A 15,633-nucleotide genomic window follows, 5' to 3' on the forward strand; every position below is an offset into this window, starting at 1 on the left:
GAAGAGGCAGGCAGGCAGGACCCTCCCCTGGAGACTGCAGAGGGAGCACAGCCCGGTGCCACCTTGATTTCAGACTTCTGGTCTCCAGAACCATGAGCGAATCAGTTTCTCTTGTTTTTAGCCACCCAATTTCTGGAAGTTTGATATGGCAGGTCTAGGAAACCAACGCAGCATGCTAGAAAAAATGCTTGGTGACGTGCACAAAGAGGTGTGTTCAAGGATGTGTTTCTAGAGCATTGTTGGTAATAGGGAAAGCACGGCCCCAGACAGGCCATAGTGCCGAGAGCGCGTCCCTCTGTGGGCTGGAGTCCTGTGCAGAACGGGGCAGGCTAGTTTAGTGGATATGGTCAGGGAGGACTAGATTAAAGTGAGGTAGCAAGCTGAGCAAATTTTGGGAAAGAGATTCCAGTCAGAGGGGACTAAAGACCCTACTGGGGAGAGGAGAGGGCCAGGGCAGGGAATGGTGTGGTTCTTGGGACCAGGGCGGTACCACTGTATGAAGCCCAGTCCCTGAGCTTCCCGGGCTGACTTCCCAGGGTTGGAGGAGGTGACCCAGGGCATCCTGGGCCGCGGCTGGGGAAATCTGATGGGGAATGACCATGGGACGTGATAAGGACTCTCCAGACCTAATTCTGGGACTCTTGCTGGAGCCATTGGTAGGAGAGAACTGTCTGCACTCCCTCCTGAGGCCGCAGGAGGATAGACAAGAAGCCTGCAGCTGCTGGGGGCCATCTTGTCATCAGGAGGGAGAAGATGCCGAAAAACTGAGAGAAGGATGTACTGATACCCGAGGCCGTCAGAGCCCCAGACACAGCGTGCCTGAAGCCTGGTACCCCCTGGCCTTTTCAGGAAGGTGATCCACCCCCAAGGGTAACAGCCTTGAGGTAGTGAAAGCATTCTCACTTCACAGGTGGGGAAACAACCCAAAGGAAGAAGGATTCTCCAGGCCGCCCTGCCCCTGGGATCTTTCGAATTCTGCTCTGGGCACTTTCACTGGACAGACTTGTCCAACTGAGTCCCTTTCTGTCCCTGGTCCTCCCTCATTAGTTAACCTCATGTCAGGGGTGTGGCTCTAAAGCTAGGGCTGCCAGATAAAATGCAGGACACTCAGCTTAATTTGAATTTCAGATGAACAATGAATAGTTTCTTAGTGTAAGTATGTCTCAAATGTTTCATGGTATATACTTATACTCAAAAATGTGTTGCCTGTCTGAAGTTCAAATGTAACTGGGCTTGCTGTATTTGCTACACTTGACCACACTATCTAGCAGGGCATGGAAGGGAGATACAAGACCCCCTTCCTAAGATGAGCAAAGGCAGGGCAGTGTGGTGGGGGCTGAGATTCAGTCTCAAAAAAGAATCTTCCCCATCTCCTGCCAGAGTGCCCACATCAGCCACAGGGACAGCCATCTCCACTTTTCGGCTGCCGGGTCAAGTGGAAATGAGGCCTGGACAGCACACATTAACTGTCAACACTCTAGTATGAATTAGTTTACAAAGTTGTGCATTTACTCATACCGTGCTGTAGGGGGAGACTCGCCCCAGGGAGGGAGGTGCTTCATTTTCCCCTGAAGCATTTGTCTCCAGAGCACAAAGAATCGAATGTAAATTGTTTTCCCCTGGATTCTTGGGCTGCACACTTGGACCACCAGGGAGCTCTATAAAACCCTGTGGTCCAGGCCAAACCCATTCCAATTAAACAGGATCTCTGGCATGAGGCCTAGCTGTCAGGCTTCCCCTCCATGATTTCAATGTGCAGGCAAATTTGAGAACCAGTGGGGATAATGGTTCAGAGCTATGGGTTCTAGGCGTGGTGAGGGCTGTTGTTGGCTGGCAGCCCACTCTGTGCCAGGCTTCTTGCAGACATAATTCCCTTTGGTTCTCCCAATAGTCCCGCAGTGCAGACATTGTTAATGTCACCATCCAAACGAGGATGCAGGCTCAGAGAGGTGGCACGACCTACTCACGGTGACACAGCAGGTTAACGGGCCAGGGATGCATGGCTGGGTCAGCCTGACCCCACAGCCCTTCCACCACGCTGCCGCCGGGCTGTGCATGGGTGAGTGCCTTCTCCTCTCTGGTCCTCCACTCCCTCATCCATGAAAAGAGGGGTGAGGATGCTGTGTCAGCGTTCATCACGCCGCCCTGCCCATCCAGGTCTCAAATTAGTATTGTCACCTGGCGGGGCATTAAAGAGGGGGGCCATCATAATGGGCAAATGGTGGGCGGGGGGGGTGGCAACCTGGGCACTCTGGGTGTGTCCTCAGCGTGAAAGCCGGTTTAGAGCGTGCGGACCCCTTGCTGTGGGGCGGGAGGCACCTCATGAAACGGCCTTCATAGACTGTAAGTGACGTCATCGTAACAGGGCGATGTGAGCCCTGGTGGGCTCCATGGCGAATGAGTGAGCCGGCACTGTTCTCGTGCCATTCTCCTCCCGGCCTCATCCCTCAGACAGAGGAGAACGCTGAGGCTCAGGTAGGTCGATGGGCTGCTCCTGAGGGAACAGCCAGTAAGTGCGAGCCCTGGTGAGTCCCCCAGGCAGCCTGTGGCCCCGCCTCCACACTCAGCCACACCACAGTGGTGGCCTGGACGGTGAGGAGGTGACTTTGTGGTTTTTAGGCTATCAGAGAACAGTTTGGGGGTTTGGGTTTTTTTTTTTCTTCCTACTTTTTATTTTGGAGGAATCATGGATTCACAGGAGGCTGCAGCATTCAGAGGTCCTGGGTCTCCTGGGCCCAGCTTCCCCGACTGGTTACACCTTAAGTAACTGACAGTCTAGTGTGTGTGGGTTGTCCTCTAATCTTGTGTACATTCAATGCAGCCACTGCAATTAGGACACAGAACCAAGTCAGCACCAGAGATCTCGTCCTGCGGCCCCTGTACGGTCACGTCTGTGCTTGTCCTCACATGTTGGATGTAGGTCCTCACTGGTCACCCCATATCGCCCCCTACCCCCCTTCTTCCTTACTAACAGATCCCCTAATTAACGCTTGCTTCCCCAGCCTGCCCTGAGCTGGGGCGGCCCTGCGACCAATCCTGTAACCAGAAGCTGCTGGCAGGTCCTGAGGAAGTCTCGCTTTCCAGAGGTCAATGCGGCACTGATTCTGCTCCTGGACGTGAGCACACGGCAAAGGCTCAGCTGCCACGTGAGACCCCAAGGGAAGGACGGAAGACACCGAGAGCATCACGGGGAACAGACCCGCACACCGTCATGATAAACACACTACCAGTCGGGGGTGATTTTGCCCCCCAAGGACATGCAGCAACTTCTGGAGACATTGTTGGTTGTTGCAATGAGGGGGTGCGACCAGCTTCTAGTGAGCAGAGGACAGGGATGCTCATCATTCTAGAATTCAGGACACCTGCCCCCAACAAAGAATTACGTGGCCCCAAATGTCAATCTAGACACCCCAAGTTAGGCCACTGTTATTGGCGTGTGTTTTCTGCAGTTGACAACGCTCCTGATACAGATGCCATCCTAACCACTTGGCCTCCTAGCAGAGGTGGTCTGAGGAAGCCGGCACCCAGGCAGGGAGGGCACCTGGGCCCGCACCACCCTTCTCCTCCAGCCGGTTCACCTAAGCCTATCATTTATTAACCCATCTGAGTCTCCGCTGGGAGCAGTATGGCAACCATCAGAAGCTTAAGGAACAGTATCAGCAAACACACTGGGAGGGGCTCCTGTGCCGCGAGCTGCGTCTCCTTCCTCCCCTGCCCCTCCCTCTTCCTCCAGCTGGATAACAGAATGCACCGTTTGATACAAATTCCACTTTAATGTAGAAAAACCAAACTCAGGTACACACATAAATACACCTTGGGGGTATAAATAAAGTAGGGAAATAAAGACATGTGCGTATCAAACAAAATAAATTAGTCATAAATACCACGTTGGAAACTAAGTGCTGGGAAAACTCAATGCCCCGCTGCTTTCACCTGTCACCAGCAAGACTGGCTTCCAACCTTCCTTTTCCTGGCTTCTGAGTGAAAGGTTCCGGGAAGCTGTCCAGTCCCCTCGCACAGAATGACGTGGTGCAGGGGCAAAGGGCCGGGAAATGGAAACAGCTTCTGCATCTGTTCTTTTCAGGTCAATATCCATAGCGTTCAAAAAGGAGCCAGAGCCCCCAACGTGACATGGAGAACTAGGGTGGGGGGCAGGTCTGTAGGGTTCCGTCTCAAAGGCCCTCACGAGAAACTCCTACTACCTGGAAACCAAACCGCAGCGTGCAAGGAAGGGCTGCTGGGACTAGCTGTCTTCATGTCCTGTCCCTCTGAGCGGGTGGCAGAATGGCTGTTCACCTTAGGGGAACCAGGCTGAGCCTGGCACGTGGTGCCTGTGTGCAGGGTGCTGGCTGATGGAAGACGACCAAGGAAGTAGGCACACTGCCAGGTCGTCTGGTGGAGGTTATCTATCCCAGAACCAGCCATCAGGGGGCGCTCTCAAGATTTGCCCAGGCTGGAAGGGGGCTCTGGGCTCCCCCTGCACATTGGTTGTCCTAGAGGGGCCGGGGCAAGGCCAGCGGCTTGAGATCTGGATCAGTTCTCACATTTACCTGCCATTTCAGAGCTGAGCACCTGTGAAGGTTTTTAAATGACTGGCTTTTCTTCTGGCTGCCCCTGCTAGAAATGATGGGAGAGAACTGCAGAGATTTTCAGCGTGGCATATGAACTTTCCCAGATAGGGAGTTCCCTGTCAGTGGAGGTATTCAAGCAGAACTGGGACAGCAGGTGTCCAGCAATGACCAGGGTGCGGGGTAGGGAGCAGGGGTAGCACCTGGGTAGGTGGAGAGCTTACAATTTCATGATCATACAAGTCTATCTCCTAGAAACTGGCACAGCCAATGTCCAACTGTCTATGTACAAATTCTAAATGTTTCTTCCTAAAGCTAAATAGCACATGGGCCCAGGATTGTACTTGTAAAGCATGGCCAGAGCCCGCTCTGCAAGCACCTCAGACAGGCCTGGGGTCCTGGCCCCTAGGGGCAGGGGAAGGCCAGGGCCTGTTATTTCTGAAAGCTAGGACTTTCCACTAGCCTCAGTTTGTGGGAGATTCCAAAAGGGTCCATGCTGTCCGTTTCCAGGGGTGAAGAAAACGTGTCAGCTTCCAAATGGTCCTCGAGGTTTTCGGGCTCCATTGGGCTCCTGGGCAGCATGGGCAGGAAGTGGGACAGGGGCAGAAAACCCCTATCCTTGTACAGTTGCCTCTGTCGGGCACTGCTCAGGGAGACTGGGAGTTGGTGCTTCTTGGACCAGTACACATTGTAGCCGTCGGGTCGCATCTCCTCCTCGAAAGCACAGTCCTCGGCCGAGTACTGAGGCTGCGGAGAAAACAGACAGCCTGTGAGCACCAGTGGGCGCCCCCCATTCCGGGTGTGACACCGCCAGAAGTAGAGACCCACACAGGAGGACATTTGTGGTACACACTGCCACTCGGCCTGCACTATTAGTCGTGTGCGTGTGCATAGTTAGAGGTTATAAAGTATGCTATTAGGTATTTAAAGTCCGTGTTTTATATATAAACTTATATATAAAAAATATTTAGCATAATGTAATGTATGTTCACATAAAGTATATAGAAAGCATGTATTACATCAATGCACACACTGAACATATATTACATTATAATATACATTTAGGATTGTTTACCATTTCACTTTATTTTTTAAGGTTCATTTTATTGTTCAATTGCAGTTGATATACATTATATTAGTTTCAGGCGTACGACAGTGATTAGACACATAACTTACAAAGTGAGCACCCGATAAGTCTAGTACCCATCTGACACCATAGCTGTTACTATATTGACTATATTCCCTACGCTGTACTGTAATCTTTATAATGCATTTATGTTAAAACTAACAGTAAAACATATACACTAAATATATATATATATATATACTTTATATATAAATTCATATACCTTTATACTTTAACCTTTAACTTTACAAACACTTCAGGTATATATTTCATGTTCGACATCTAAATGTCGTTTTTACATTGATTCTTTACATTTTTCACAAAATCACGTCACTTTTTTTTTTTTTTTAAGGAGGGCACAGCTCACAGTGCCCCCTGTGGGGATGAACTAGCAACCTTGGTATTAGCACCACACTCTAACCAACTGAACTAACCGGCCACCCCCACGTCACTTTTTAAACTTAGTCTTGTTCTGAGCAACAGTATCCATAAAATCAGAGGTGTGATATGCACACGTGCGTCCCTCTCCTTTTAAGTCTTGACATTAGTAAGTTCCCTGTATGCCACTGGCACTTTGAGAAACACAGCGAAAGTGCTATCCTTCAGGATAACATCTGGGGCCCAGATTAAAGAATCTAGTCCCCATTTAGATCCAAATAACAGCGATTCTCAAGTCTTTTCGTCTCGTGCCTTAGTGAGAACCAGCAGCAGCAGCCCCCCCTCATTCATTTGCAGAGAGCCTTCCAGGCAGCCAGCCAGGATCAAGATAAAGGCAGCCCCCTCCCCCCCGGCCCAGGACAGCGCCTGCACCCAGCAGGGGTGGCCGGAAATTTGGGGGGAAGGAGGAAAACCAGTGCCTGGTCCCAGACCATTCATAGTTGATTGAGAGGTGCCAGCGGGTAGGTTGTCTCCCACTAGTGTCATTACCCTTGGACAGAGAGGACGGCCCAAGGCAGGGAGCCAGGAGGGCTGGGCAGTCAACAACCCCAACAGGCACCCAATCTCATTTCTGCCCAAGCCTACAAAGGTCGCTGAACTGCAGGTGGGTGAGCGCTGTATTGATAAGGTCCTGATAAGGCCGGTGGCCCAGGCACCGGGATTAAGCCACCAGACAGCAGGAGGGGGAAATGCAAATTGAAGAACAAGAGAAGTAAAACCAAATGGTTGGATTATTTGACTCTGCTGCTCCTTTGGGAGAAATTAAGCATTTCAATGCTCTTCTCCATAGAGAAAATTATACTATTTCAAGTTTCTAAGAAAATGTGGAATCGGTTAAAAAAACAAAAACAAACAAACAAAAAAAGCAATTCAATTTTATGCTAAGCCACGCCTACAGGATCAAGAGGCAGAACTGGATTTTAGGTGGACACCAACCCCCCAACCCAAGTTTGAATTAGGAGAAGGGTGGGTTAGACCCACCAGCCCCAGGAGACCCTCAGGATTATAGCAGCCCCCCCCCCCACATAAGTAAATGTCACAATAACAAAAGTTGCCACTGCGGATTTGGAGTGGCTCTGGGTGTCAGCTTTCAGCCAGCTGACCACCTCCTTTCTTTGCCTCCATTCTTGTCCTTCCACGCAGGACTCCACCATAAAACCTGAAACAGGCACTCGGGATAAATGGAATAAACGTACGCCAGGGCCACAGAACAATTTTGAGACACTAAAAAAGATTCGTGCTGCCGGGGGAAGCAAGGCATCTGCATCTTTTCTGGGGGGGCGGGGCATCCCCCCAGGCTTAGTCTCTCCCACGCCTGCTCCTCCAACCAACGGAGCCCCTGGCCCAGCGGGACTGCATTGAGGCCCAGCGCCCCGCCAGGACCTCACACAGCCTGCTCCATGCGACCCCGGCGGCGCGGGAGGGGCAAGGCTCCCTTTGAACTCCCAGCCTTTGTTCCCGGAGACCAAAGACCCAGCATCCGCACACTTCCTGCCCTGAGCCTTCCATGGGTACCCGGGCCATTCCAGCCCGCTCAATAGCCTCCCCAAAAGGCATCTGCAGTACAGGTGAGCAGGACACGAGGATGAGAACGAACTGGATTATTCTGACGCGCCTGCAAAAAAGTTTTTCTAGTAGACAAAAATTAAAACATTTTTCTACATTCCCAAAAGTGATTTTTTTTTTTTTTTTTTTTGCTGACTTGTTTTATGACTTACCGTTAAAAAATAAGATCCAAGTCGTGGGTCTACCCTCTTTCTTTCTTTCCTTTTTTTTAGTACTGCGGGGAGGGGAAAGGAGGCGAGGACCACCCAAGAACAGGCCCAGGCTGAGAAGGCCTGAGGTAGGTTTTCCTGTTTAATATCAGAGAGACCCAAGTAACGGATTTCCTCGTCCGATGGGACGGCCTTTGGCTCAAGTGGAAATGCAAAGGCGGCTCTCACCCATTCTGCATCCACCCGCTACCTCCGTAGAAAAATGTCGTTTAATCCGCCGGAGCAGAGGAAGCCAGGGACCTCTGGATTCGGTCCAGGGCGTCACCCTCCCCTGCAGGCCCCCACCTGGGGACAGGCTATGTCCCGCGCGCCAGCGCATCCCTTCCGGTGGTCACACCTACCAGCCCTAGCAGCCTGCCGTCGGCTCCCATGCAGAGGTACCGGACGCTCTGCACTCCCTTGATGGCCACGTTCCGAAGGGCGACTGCCCGGATTTCCATCAAACCTGGTTCGAGGGAAGCAAAAAGCTTCAGGCAGGACCCGCGGGGCCCGTAGATTCGGTCGGTGCACCAGCCCGTGCCCCCCACTCCCCCAGCTCGTCGCGCGCCTGGGGTCTCGGGGAGAGGGAGTGGAACGCCGAGGTGCCCAAACCTGGGGTTCCCAGGAGTGAGGGGTACGCGGAAGCCAAAGGGGGGTCAGGGGAGGGTGACGCATGAGTGCGGAAGGTTCGCGCACCCGTGACCCCCCCCCCCAGTTCCTCTCGCTGTCTGGGTAGCTGGGGAGGGAGCAGAACTCGAATGTGCCAAATCCTGGCGTTTTGGGGAGTGGAGAGCCGAAGGAGTCGAAGGGAGTTAAGGGAAGGGGCGCTGGGCAGGAGGGAGACCCGGCGGGCACTCACTGTGCACGCTCTGGCCCCGCGCGCAGTCCACTGCGCCATCGGCGCGGATGCGCAGAAAGCAGCTGGAGGGGCCGTGCGGCCCGGCGGTGTACAGGTGCCTCAGGCGGATGGACTCGCCCCAGCCGTAGTGCACGTGCGGCCCAGGGTCCGAAAGAACTAGGGGGCCCCCGGCTGAGGCCAGCCAGAGGGCAGCCAGGACCAGGGTACGGGCCACAGCGCACCAGCTCCGCATGGCACCTCTCTCCGGCTCCGATCGCAGTTCGGGCGGCAGGGCTGCGAGAGGCTGAGCGGCAGCAGGGACGCGCTGCGGGGCTGTGCGTGGCGAGGTGGGCAGTTGGCCGCGGCAAGCCGTGCGCTCTGGGTGAGCTGCGCTGCTGCTCCGACGGCGCGGCAGCTAGAGGCTGGCTGTCTTATATAGTGCGTCTAACCCTCGCGGCGGGTGGGTGCCCGAGACACCCGAGCATTTCTTATCGGGATTGCATCAGGCCCCCGCCTCCCCTGCACACACCCACTCACACCCCGCCTCTGGCTTCAGCCCCCTCCCCGGGCCCCGCCTGTGTGACCCCGCCCAGGCCGCCGGGACCTAGTAGTGAAGGAGGCCCTGCTTCGCGGGAAGATTCGGGGGAGCTCCTCCCCGCGGCCAGCGCGGTGGCGGGGCAAGCGGCCAGGTCGCTCTAGGCTGCGCGAGTTGTATTTTATAAAGCAATAAAGGAGACGACGGAGCCCCGCCCCCAGGCCACACGGCTAGCTGGGGCGGAGGCAGGAACCCGGGGACCAGAGATTGGGAAGCGCTGAGCTTCGCATCCCTTACTCCCAGTCTGTGAAAACCTTGCCTCGGCTTTAGGACCCTCTCCCCTTAAAAGCCCCATTCTCTCCCTCCGGGGAATGTGCCAACCCTTCTATACCCGGACATAAAGTCGTCCTTCAGAAATAATTTCCCCTGCAGCTCGTACCCTCTCACGTTCTCCCAGCTTGTGTTCTCGCGATCTCTGCCCCCCTCCACCCTCAACCCCTTTTATCCCTGTAAATTGTACCCCGACGGGGGTCCGGGCGGGATCTCCGCCCTCGGAGAAACAATGGGGGCGTCGCGCGGGCGCCGCTAGATGGCGCTTCAGCCCGGGTTTCGGTGTCTGCGCTGCCGCGCCCGCGGAGCACCCGGGAGACGGTGCCCGGCCCGGCGGTCGTTGCGAAGGGGCCTTTGGGGACAGGGTGGGCTTGCAAACTGCAGACTGGAAAGCTGACTTACCAGCTCAGGCCCGGGCACGCCTTTGTTTCTGAGGTGCCTTTTGTCGTTGGTCCAGTCTTTCGATCCCTGAGCGCAACGCAGAGGTCGGCGAGCGCCTCACCTGATGGCGAGTGGAAGAAGTTACGAGCGCTTCTAGCGTTCGGGACCACACCAGGTGGGGAAATTGTGGTCACTCAATGAAGTGGCTCCTGCAAACCAGATACCTTCTTTAATGATGCTCTGAAAATGGAAACAGCGTCCAGAGAACGCCGTGGCGGGAAGACAGGGGTCTTCCCAGGGGGCTTTGGCTCAACACTGATTCTTTCTCTTTATTCCTTCACACCCCCCCCCCTCCAAATTCTGGGTGTAGGTCCCCAGGAGGCAGGTTTTAGGGAAAAGCCACACTGGATCAGAGTAAAGACGACGGGAGGGCAAACGGTGGAGACCCTGAGAGAGAAAGCAGTGCCAGGCCTAATGAATTTCAATGAGTGAAAGCCATGTTCACACCCCAGTCAGTGACTGGCGCTAATGACGGAGCGCACAGAGAATGTCACCAGGAAAGTCTTTACAAAAAGACATCATCTCAAAGGCTTTATAGATCAGGGACCCCCACGCTGCGTGTCTTGATTCAAAAAGCCGCCGCTTTCTGTTAAATCTAATTACTTCCCCCCTGTGGCTTTAAATCGACGGCGGCTCCTATTAAACTTAATTACCCTCCCCTGCAGCTCTCATTTTTAAAGATCTTGGATAAATGCAAGGCCTGAGTAGGATGGCAGGGGCTGCACTGGGGGACACGCCCCAAATCAGGCTGGGGGATGAGGGGGGACGCCAGCCTCTGGCTCCACCCCCACCCCTCAGCTGCCCCTCCTAGGGCCATGGTGGGAAAAGAGAGGCTGCTGTGATCTGGAAGCTGAGGAGGATAACAAGGTCGGCAGCTCCCTATTTTCTGAGCACTTTATGGTGTTCTCGGCTTAAACCCCCATAAGAACCCCCATGACATTCTGCCCCCCCTACATTTAACAGATAGGGGGCCCTAGAAAAGTGACAGAGTGACACAAGGTTGCACAACCTGTAAATGGTGGGCCTGGAATTTGAACACAGGTTGTCAGGCTTGTAAATCCAGGCCATGCTTCATCTGGGGGAGGTGAAGTGGCCTCCTAGCAGGGGCACAGGCTGCAGGGTCAGAGCCTCTGTAGCACAGATCACCCAGCCACTCCCTGGGCAGGTCATGAATCTGCTGGGCCTGTGGCCTCCTCATGCCTGCTTTCAGCCTTGTGCTGGAGTCATGGGTGAGTGGACATAAAGTGCCTGGGGTATAGTTCATGAAGAATGATGGCCGTCCACCAAGGGTCTGTCTGTGGTGTGTGTCATGCAGGGACTCAGCTCCCACTCCCCGCACAAGAACACAGGATATGGTGAAGCCAAAAAGGAACACCAACGGAGCCATGGATAGGGGAGTCATACCACCATATTCTCGATGGCGGCTGGTCAAGACACAGGAAGTAGGATCCACACAATCCGCAATCTGCCATCCACACTTGGTAACCGCACTTGCTAGCTGCAATCCGCCATTGGCTTCTCTGCCAACCAACCGAGCCCCTAGGCTAGCTGTGTTAGTTATATTAGTGGCTAATGGCTAACTGGTTACAGCTGATGGCCAACTAGTCACAGCTGATGGCCATCTACTACCTGAGCCAGCACCTTTCCACGTGAGGTCGAGAGCCTGGAAACTGCTCCCTGGGACTCTGTCCCCACAGTGTGTCAGGCATTCCATAGTCACAGCACTGCTCTGAAAGAGCAGTGAGAAAATTGTGAGAAAACTGAGTTGGCCTATAGAGTTGGCCAGGCAGCCAGCGAGGGTTTGCACCCAGGTTGGCGGGGGCCCAGGAGACTGGGCCGGTTTGCTGGTACCAGGTCTGCGTGATTGGAATAAGCCAAGAGTGGTAGAGGAAAGGCAGTGCTGACCAGCAGGGGGCGCTGCGGCTAAGGCTATCCAGGTGAGAGCTGCCTGGTCGCCCTAGGTGAGGACTCCTTCTGAAGCTTTTCATGCGCCCCAGACCCCTGCAATGTGCTGGGTTGGGCAGATTTTTATTTTTCAGGCTGCATTTGATTTGGCCCGGTTGAATGAGCCAGTTGACTCCCTGGTGAGATTTCATTCACTGAAAGGAGTGGACAATGCTAGTTCGATGCAAGTCACACCAGCCGCTCTGCTCAGTCCATTCAGGGCCCCAAGGGTCTCAGGCCCAGAGAGTCAGAAGGGCCTGGCTTGGCGACTTTGTCCTGGATCTGATGTCAGCTGGGGTCTTTTTAACTGCCCTAAACTCTTCCTGGGGTCGACCTCCCTCAAGCCCAAGTTTGTCCGGTTTCTCTTTCTGGTGGCAGCAAATGAGAGACTTTCATCGTTTCTAACCTACGTCCAAGCAGTGACAAAAATCTTGTTGTTCAGCTTCAGTCCAGTTTTTTCATGATGAAAATAATTGTTTTTCTTTTCACTGTACAGTTGGAAGTTTACAAACATGCCTTCTTAAGCACTTCCTATGTCTTTCCCAACCCCACTACCCCACCCCATGGTTAGAAGCACTTTGTAACTGTAGAAGCTTCTGCGTGATGGTAAAAATCTTCATCAGAATATGAGAACTGCAGTTTCGAGCTTGAGACAGAAAGGACTGTGAAGACGTGGGTGAAAGGACAAGCCCCGCAGCTACAGCAGCTCGAGGCCAAGACAAACTAGAGCTCAGGGCTTCTGAGTCCCAGCCCTGTAGAATCTGCTAGAACATCCATGACTTCCCCCCAAACCTTCTATTTCACCAAAACCAATGGGGTCATTATTCCCATAACAGGCTCTCCTGTTAGCCCGGAAACTGACAGGGGCAGAGGCAGGGTGGAAAAAGGAAGGCCTTGGAGTCCCCATTTCCGTATTTGTAAAAAAGCAAAATGAAACTTAATTCTCCGGGTTAATGTGAAAATTAGAATAGGTTATCGGTCGAGAGATCAATATTTATATAGCGACCATCTGGCATACGGAGGTGTGTACTAGAAGGGGTAGCTATTGTTATTTATTTAAAGGCTACTCTGGCTATTTTTGCCATACTTATTATTTATTTTTAAGATGTAATGACAACTCTAGAAAAAGACAAATCTGGTGTATGGTGACAGGAAGCTGATGGGTGGTTGCCTGAGGTGGGCAGTGGAGGCGGGATCAGCTGGGCAAGACCAAGAAGGAGCTTTCTGGGGACATAGGGATGCTCTGTTGATTGTGGGGGTGATAAAGAGGTCGTGACGTTTGTCAACACTGATTGAGGGGTGCCCTTAAAATTAGGATGCATTTGGGGCAGCTGGATGGCTCAGTTGGTTAGAGCGCGAGCGCTGAACAACAGGGTTGCCGGTTCGATTCCCAGATGGGCCAGTGAGCAGCGCCCTCCACAACTCGATTGAAGACAAAAAGCTGCCACTGAGCTGCCTTAGGGGAAGCCAGATGGCTCAGTTAGTTAGAGAGCAAGCTCTCAACAACAAGGTTGCTGGTTCAATTCCCACATGGGATGGTTGGCTGCGCCCCCTGCAACTCAAAATTGAAAACAGCGACTGGACTTGGAGCTGAGCTGTGCCCTCCACAACTAGATTGAAGGACAATGACTTGGAGCTGACGGGCCCTGGAGAAACACACTGTACCCCAATATTCCCCAATAACATTTTTTTTATTGGGATGCATTTTATTTTAAATTATACAACAATAAAGTTGATTTTGAACGTTGTCATTGCAAGAGTCACACTTGTTCATGGTTTGAAAATAGGGAAAAATCCTGAAAAGCAGAACATAAACAATTTAAAAACCTGAAATATCACGACTGCATTATGAACCTATTTCTCTTTGGGTGGATTTCTTCCGCAGACTTTTAAAAAATATTTATGTATCTTAGGAAAAAACAAAAACCCCAGCATTTGAATTGTATATCCCTTCTCCCACGTAGCTGTAAACATTCCCCAGGGCACTAAATGTCCTACAGCACGTGGACATCAGCAGAGTGGGAGTTCCATGGGGCATGTACTCTGTCCCCTAGTGCTGGATGCTTAGATTGTTTTCACTGTCCCCTCCCACATCACACCGGGTAGGACATCCTTCGAGACACCTGTCACACCTGTCAGTCTCAGAGGGTAATTACTGGCCCCATGTCTCTTCCCCAATATCTCTTCCCCAGGAGGGCTCTGGCCATATTTAAATGCTGGGTGGAGGCAGGATGTAGCAGCTTTCTCCGGGAATTCGGGAAACTACTCTGCTTCTGCCCAGACTTCTTTCTTCTTTGAGTCACAACCACTAGCTGTCACCCATGTGGCACAGGACAGGAGATTGGAAGCCCTTTTGCTGCCAAGTCACCGCCCCCCACCCCCAACCGGGCCTTAGACCCACACGCTGGCAGAGCTCCCCCTGGTGGTCAGGGCCTGGGTGTGGTTGTGCCTTACGTTTGTCATGCGTGATGACAGGAGTTTGCGGTTTTTCCTGCCAACGAGGCTGTGCAGCCATTTCTGTACATGAATTCTTTTTTTCGCACTGATCATCATCAACGCAGAAATGTGTTCCAATGGGAAATACCGTGTTTCCCCAGAAGTAAGACCAAGCCCAGGGGTGTCCAAACTCGTTTCAATGTTTTTCACCAAGGGCCATATGCCGTAAAACACACAAACAGCCAGGCCACTCACTCGAGGTGAAGTACGTTTTGCCTCACCTGGTTTATTTAAGTAAACTAAATATATTTTTGGAATTTGCTGTGGGCCAATTAACAATGGATTGCAGGCCGCAGTTGGCCGGCGGGCCGCAGTTTTGACACCCCCGACCTAGCCGGACAATCAGCTCTAATGCATCTTTTGAAGCAAAAATTAATATAAGACTGAGTCTTACATAAGAATGCAACAACGAACGCCATACATGTCACCTAGTTAAGGAAAACAAAGAGTAGCTTAATAAGAAAACGTTAATGGTGCTCATTATGACTTTACTAAAAGTCGTAAAATGAAGATATGGAAATTGGAAAGTCCTGGAACCCCTGGCCTGTGATGGCTGACAGAGCCTCCACAAGTTGACTGTTCTTCAAACTTTACACACAACGTGATTTTTTTTTCCTCTCTTAAACAACAGCAAACTTTCCATAAGGCATTTTCTCTTTCTGACGTCAGAGGCTGTAGGAAACCCTGAGACAGGCCCGGCCAGCACAATTAGCTGAGTTTTTATGATATACCAGACGCTGAGCTGGTCACGATGACGATGGTGATGACAACGGTGAGGGTGGCTGACACTTAGTAAGCTGTTAGTACGTGCAGAGAAGTATGCTAGGCCATTTACGTCATCACGTGTAACTTTCACGGTGTCCATTTTAAAGATGGGGTAAGTGAGGCTCAGAAACAGTACCTTGCCCAGAGTCACAATGGTAACATACAGCAAAGTTCGTATTTGAACACAGTTCTGCCCGGATTCAAGTCATAAACCTCTTACTCATTACAATATATATTTTTTGAAAAAAGAAAAACCAAAACAGCCTCTCTTTCAGAAAATGAAGAAGCCCGCCTGCATTCAGAGCCTCGGTCGGGCCAGGACCCTGATCCAACTGCTCAGTCCCATCACCTGCCCCGTGTTTTCCCAGAGGGGCCATCTAGGTCCCCCAGAGTGACTC

The 15,633-nt window shown here is 52.4% G+C and overlaps 1 protein-coding gene across 1 annotated transcript; it reads right to left on the minus strand.

Annotated features, from left to right (window-relative positions):
- Nucleotides 1–3,772: 3,772 nt before the first annotated feature.
- FGF19 (fibroblast growth factor 19) lies at nt 3,773–9,186 on the minus strand. Its single transcript, XM_019755613.3, has 3 exons — nt 8,746–9,186; nt 8,249–8,352; nt 3,773–5,315 (listed from the first exon to the last, which is right to left on the minus strand). Exons 1-3 carry the CDS (start codon nt 8,975–8,977, stop codon nt 5,001–5,003), a joined length of 651 nt encoding a protein of 216 aa, XP_019611172.2. The 5' UTR covers nt 8,978–9,186; the 3' UTR covers nt 3,773–5,000.
- Between the last annotated feature and the right edge of the window lie 6,447 nt (nt 9,187–15,633).

This window comes from Rhinolophus sinicus, chromosome 14, assembly GCF_057876585.1.
Source record: "Rhinolophus sinicus isolate RSI-liver-muscle chromosome 14, RSI-T2T, whole genome shotgun sequence".
In the NCBI taxonomy this organism is placed as follows: Eukaryota; Metazoa; Chordata; class Mammalia; order Chiroptera; family Rhinolophidae; genus Rhinolophus; species Rhinolophus sinicus.

Excerpts from the sequence above, each read along its gene's own strand:
- FGF19 (XM_019755613.3), bottom strand. The coding sequence starts at position 8,977 with ATGCGGAGCTGGTGCGCTGTGGCCCGTACCCTGGTCCTGGCTGCCCTC. Across the intron at positions 8,353-8,745 it reads GCGGGGCCAGAGCGTGCACA|GTTTGATGGAAATCCGGGCA; the intron begins GTGAGTGCCCGC and ends CCCTCGAACCAG. Across the intron at positions 5,316-8,248 it reads ACGGCAGGCTGCTAGGGCTG|CCTCAGTACTCGGCCGAGGA; the intron begins GTAGGTGTGACC and ends TTTTCTCCGCAG.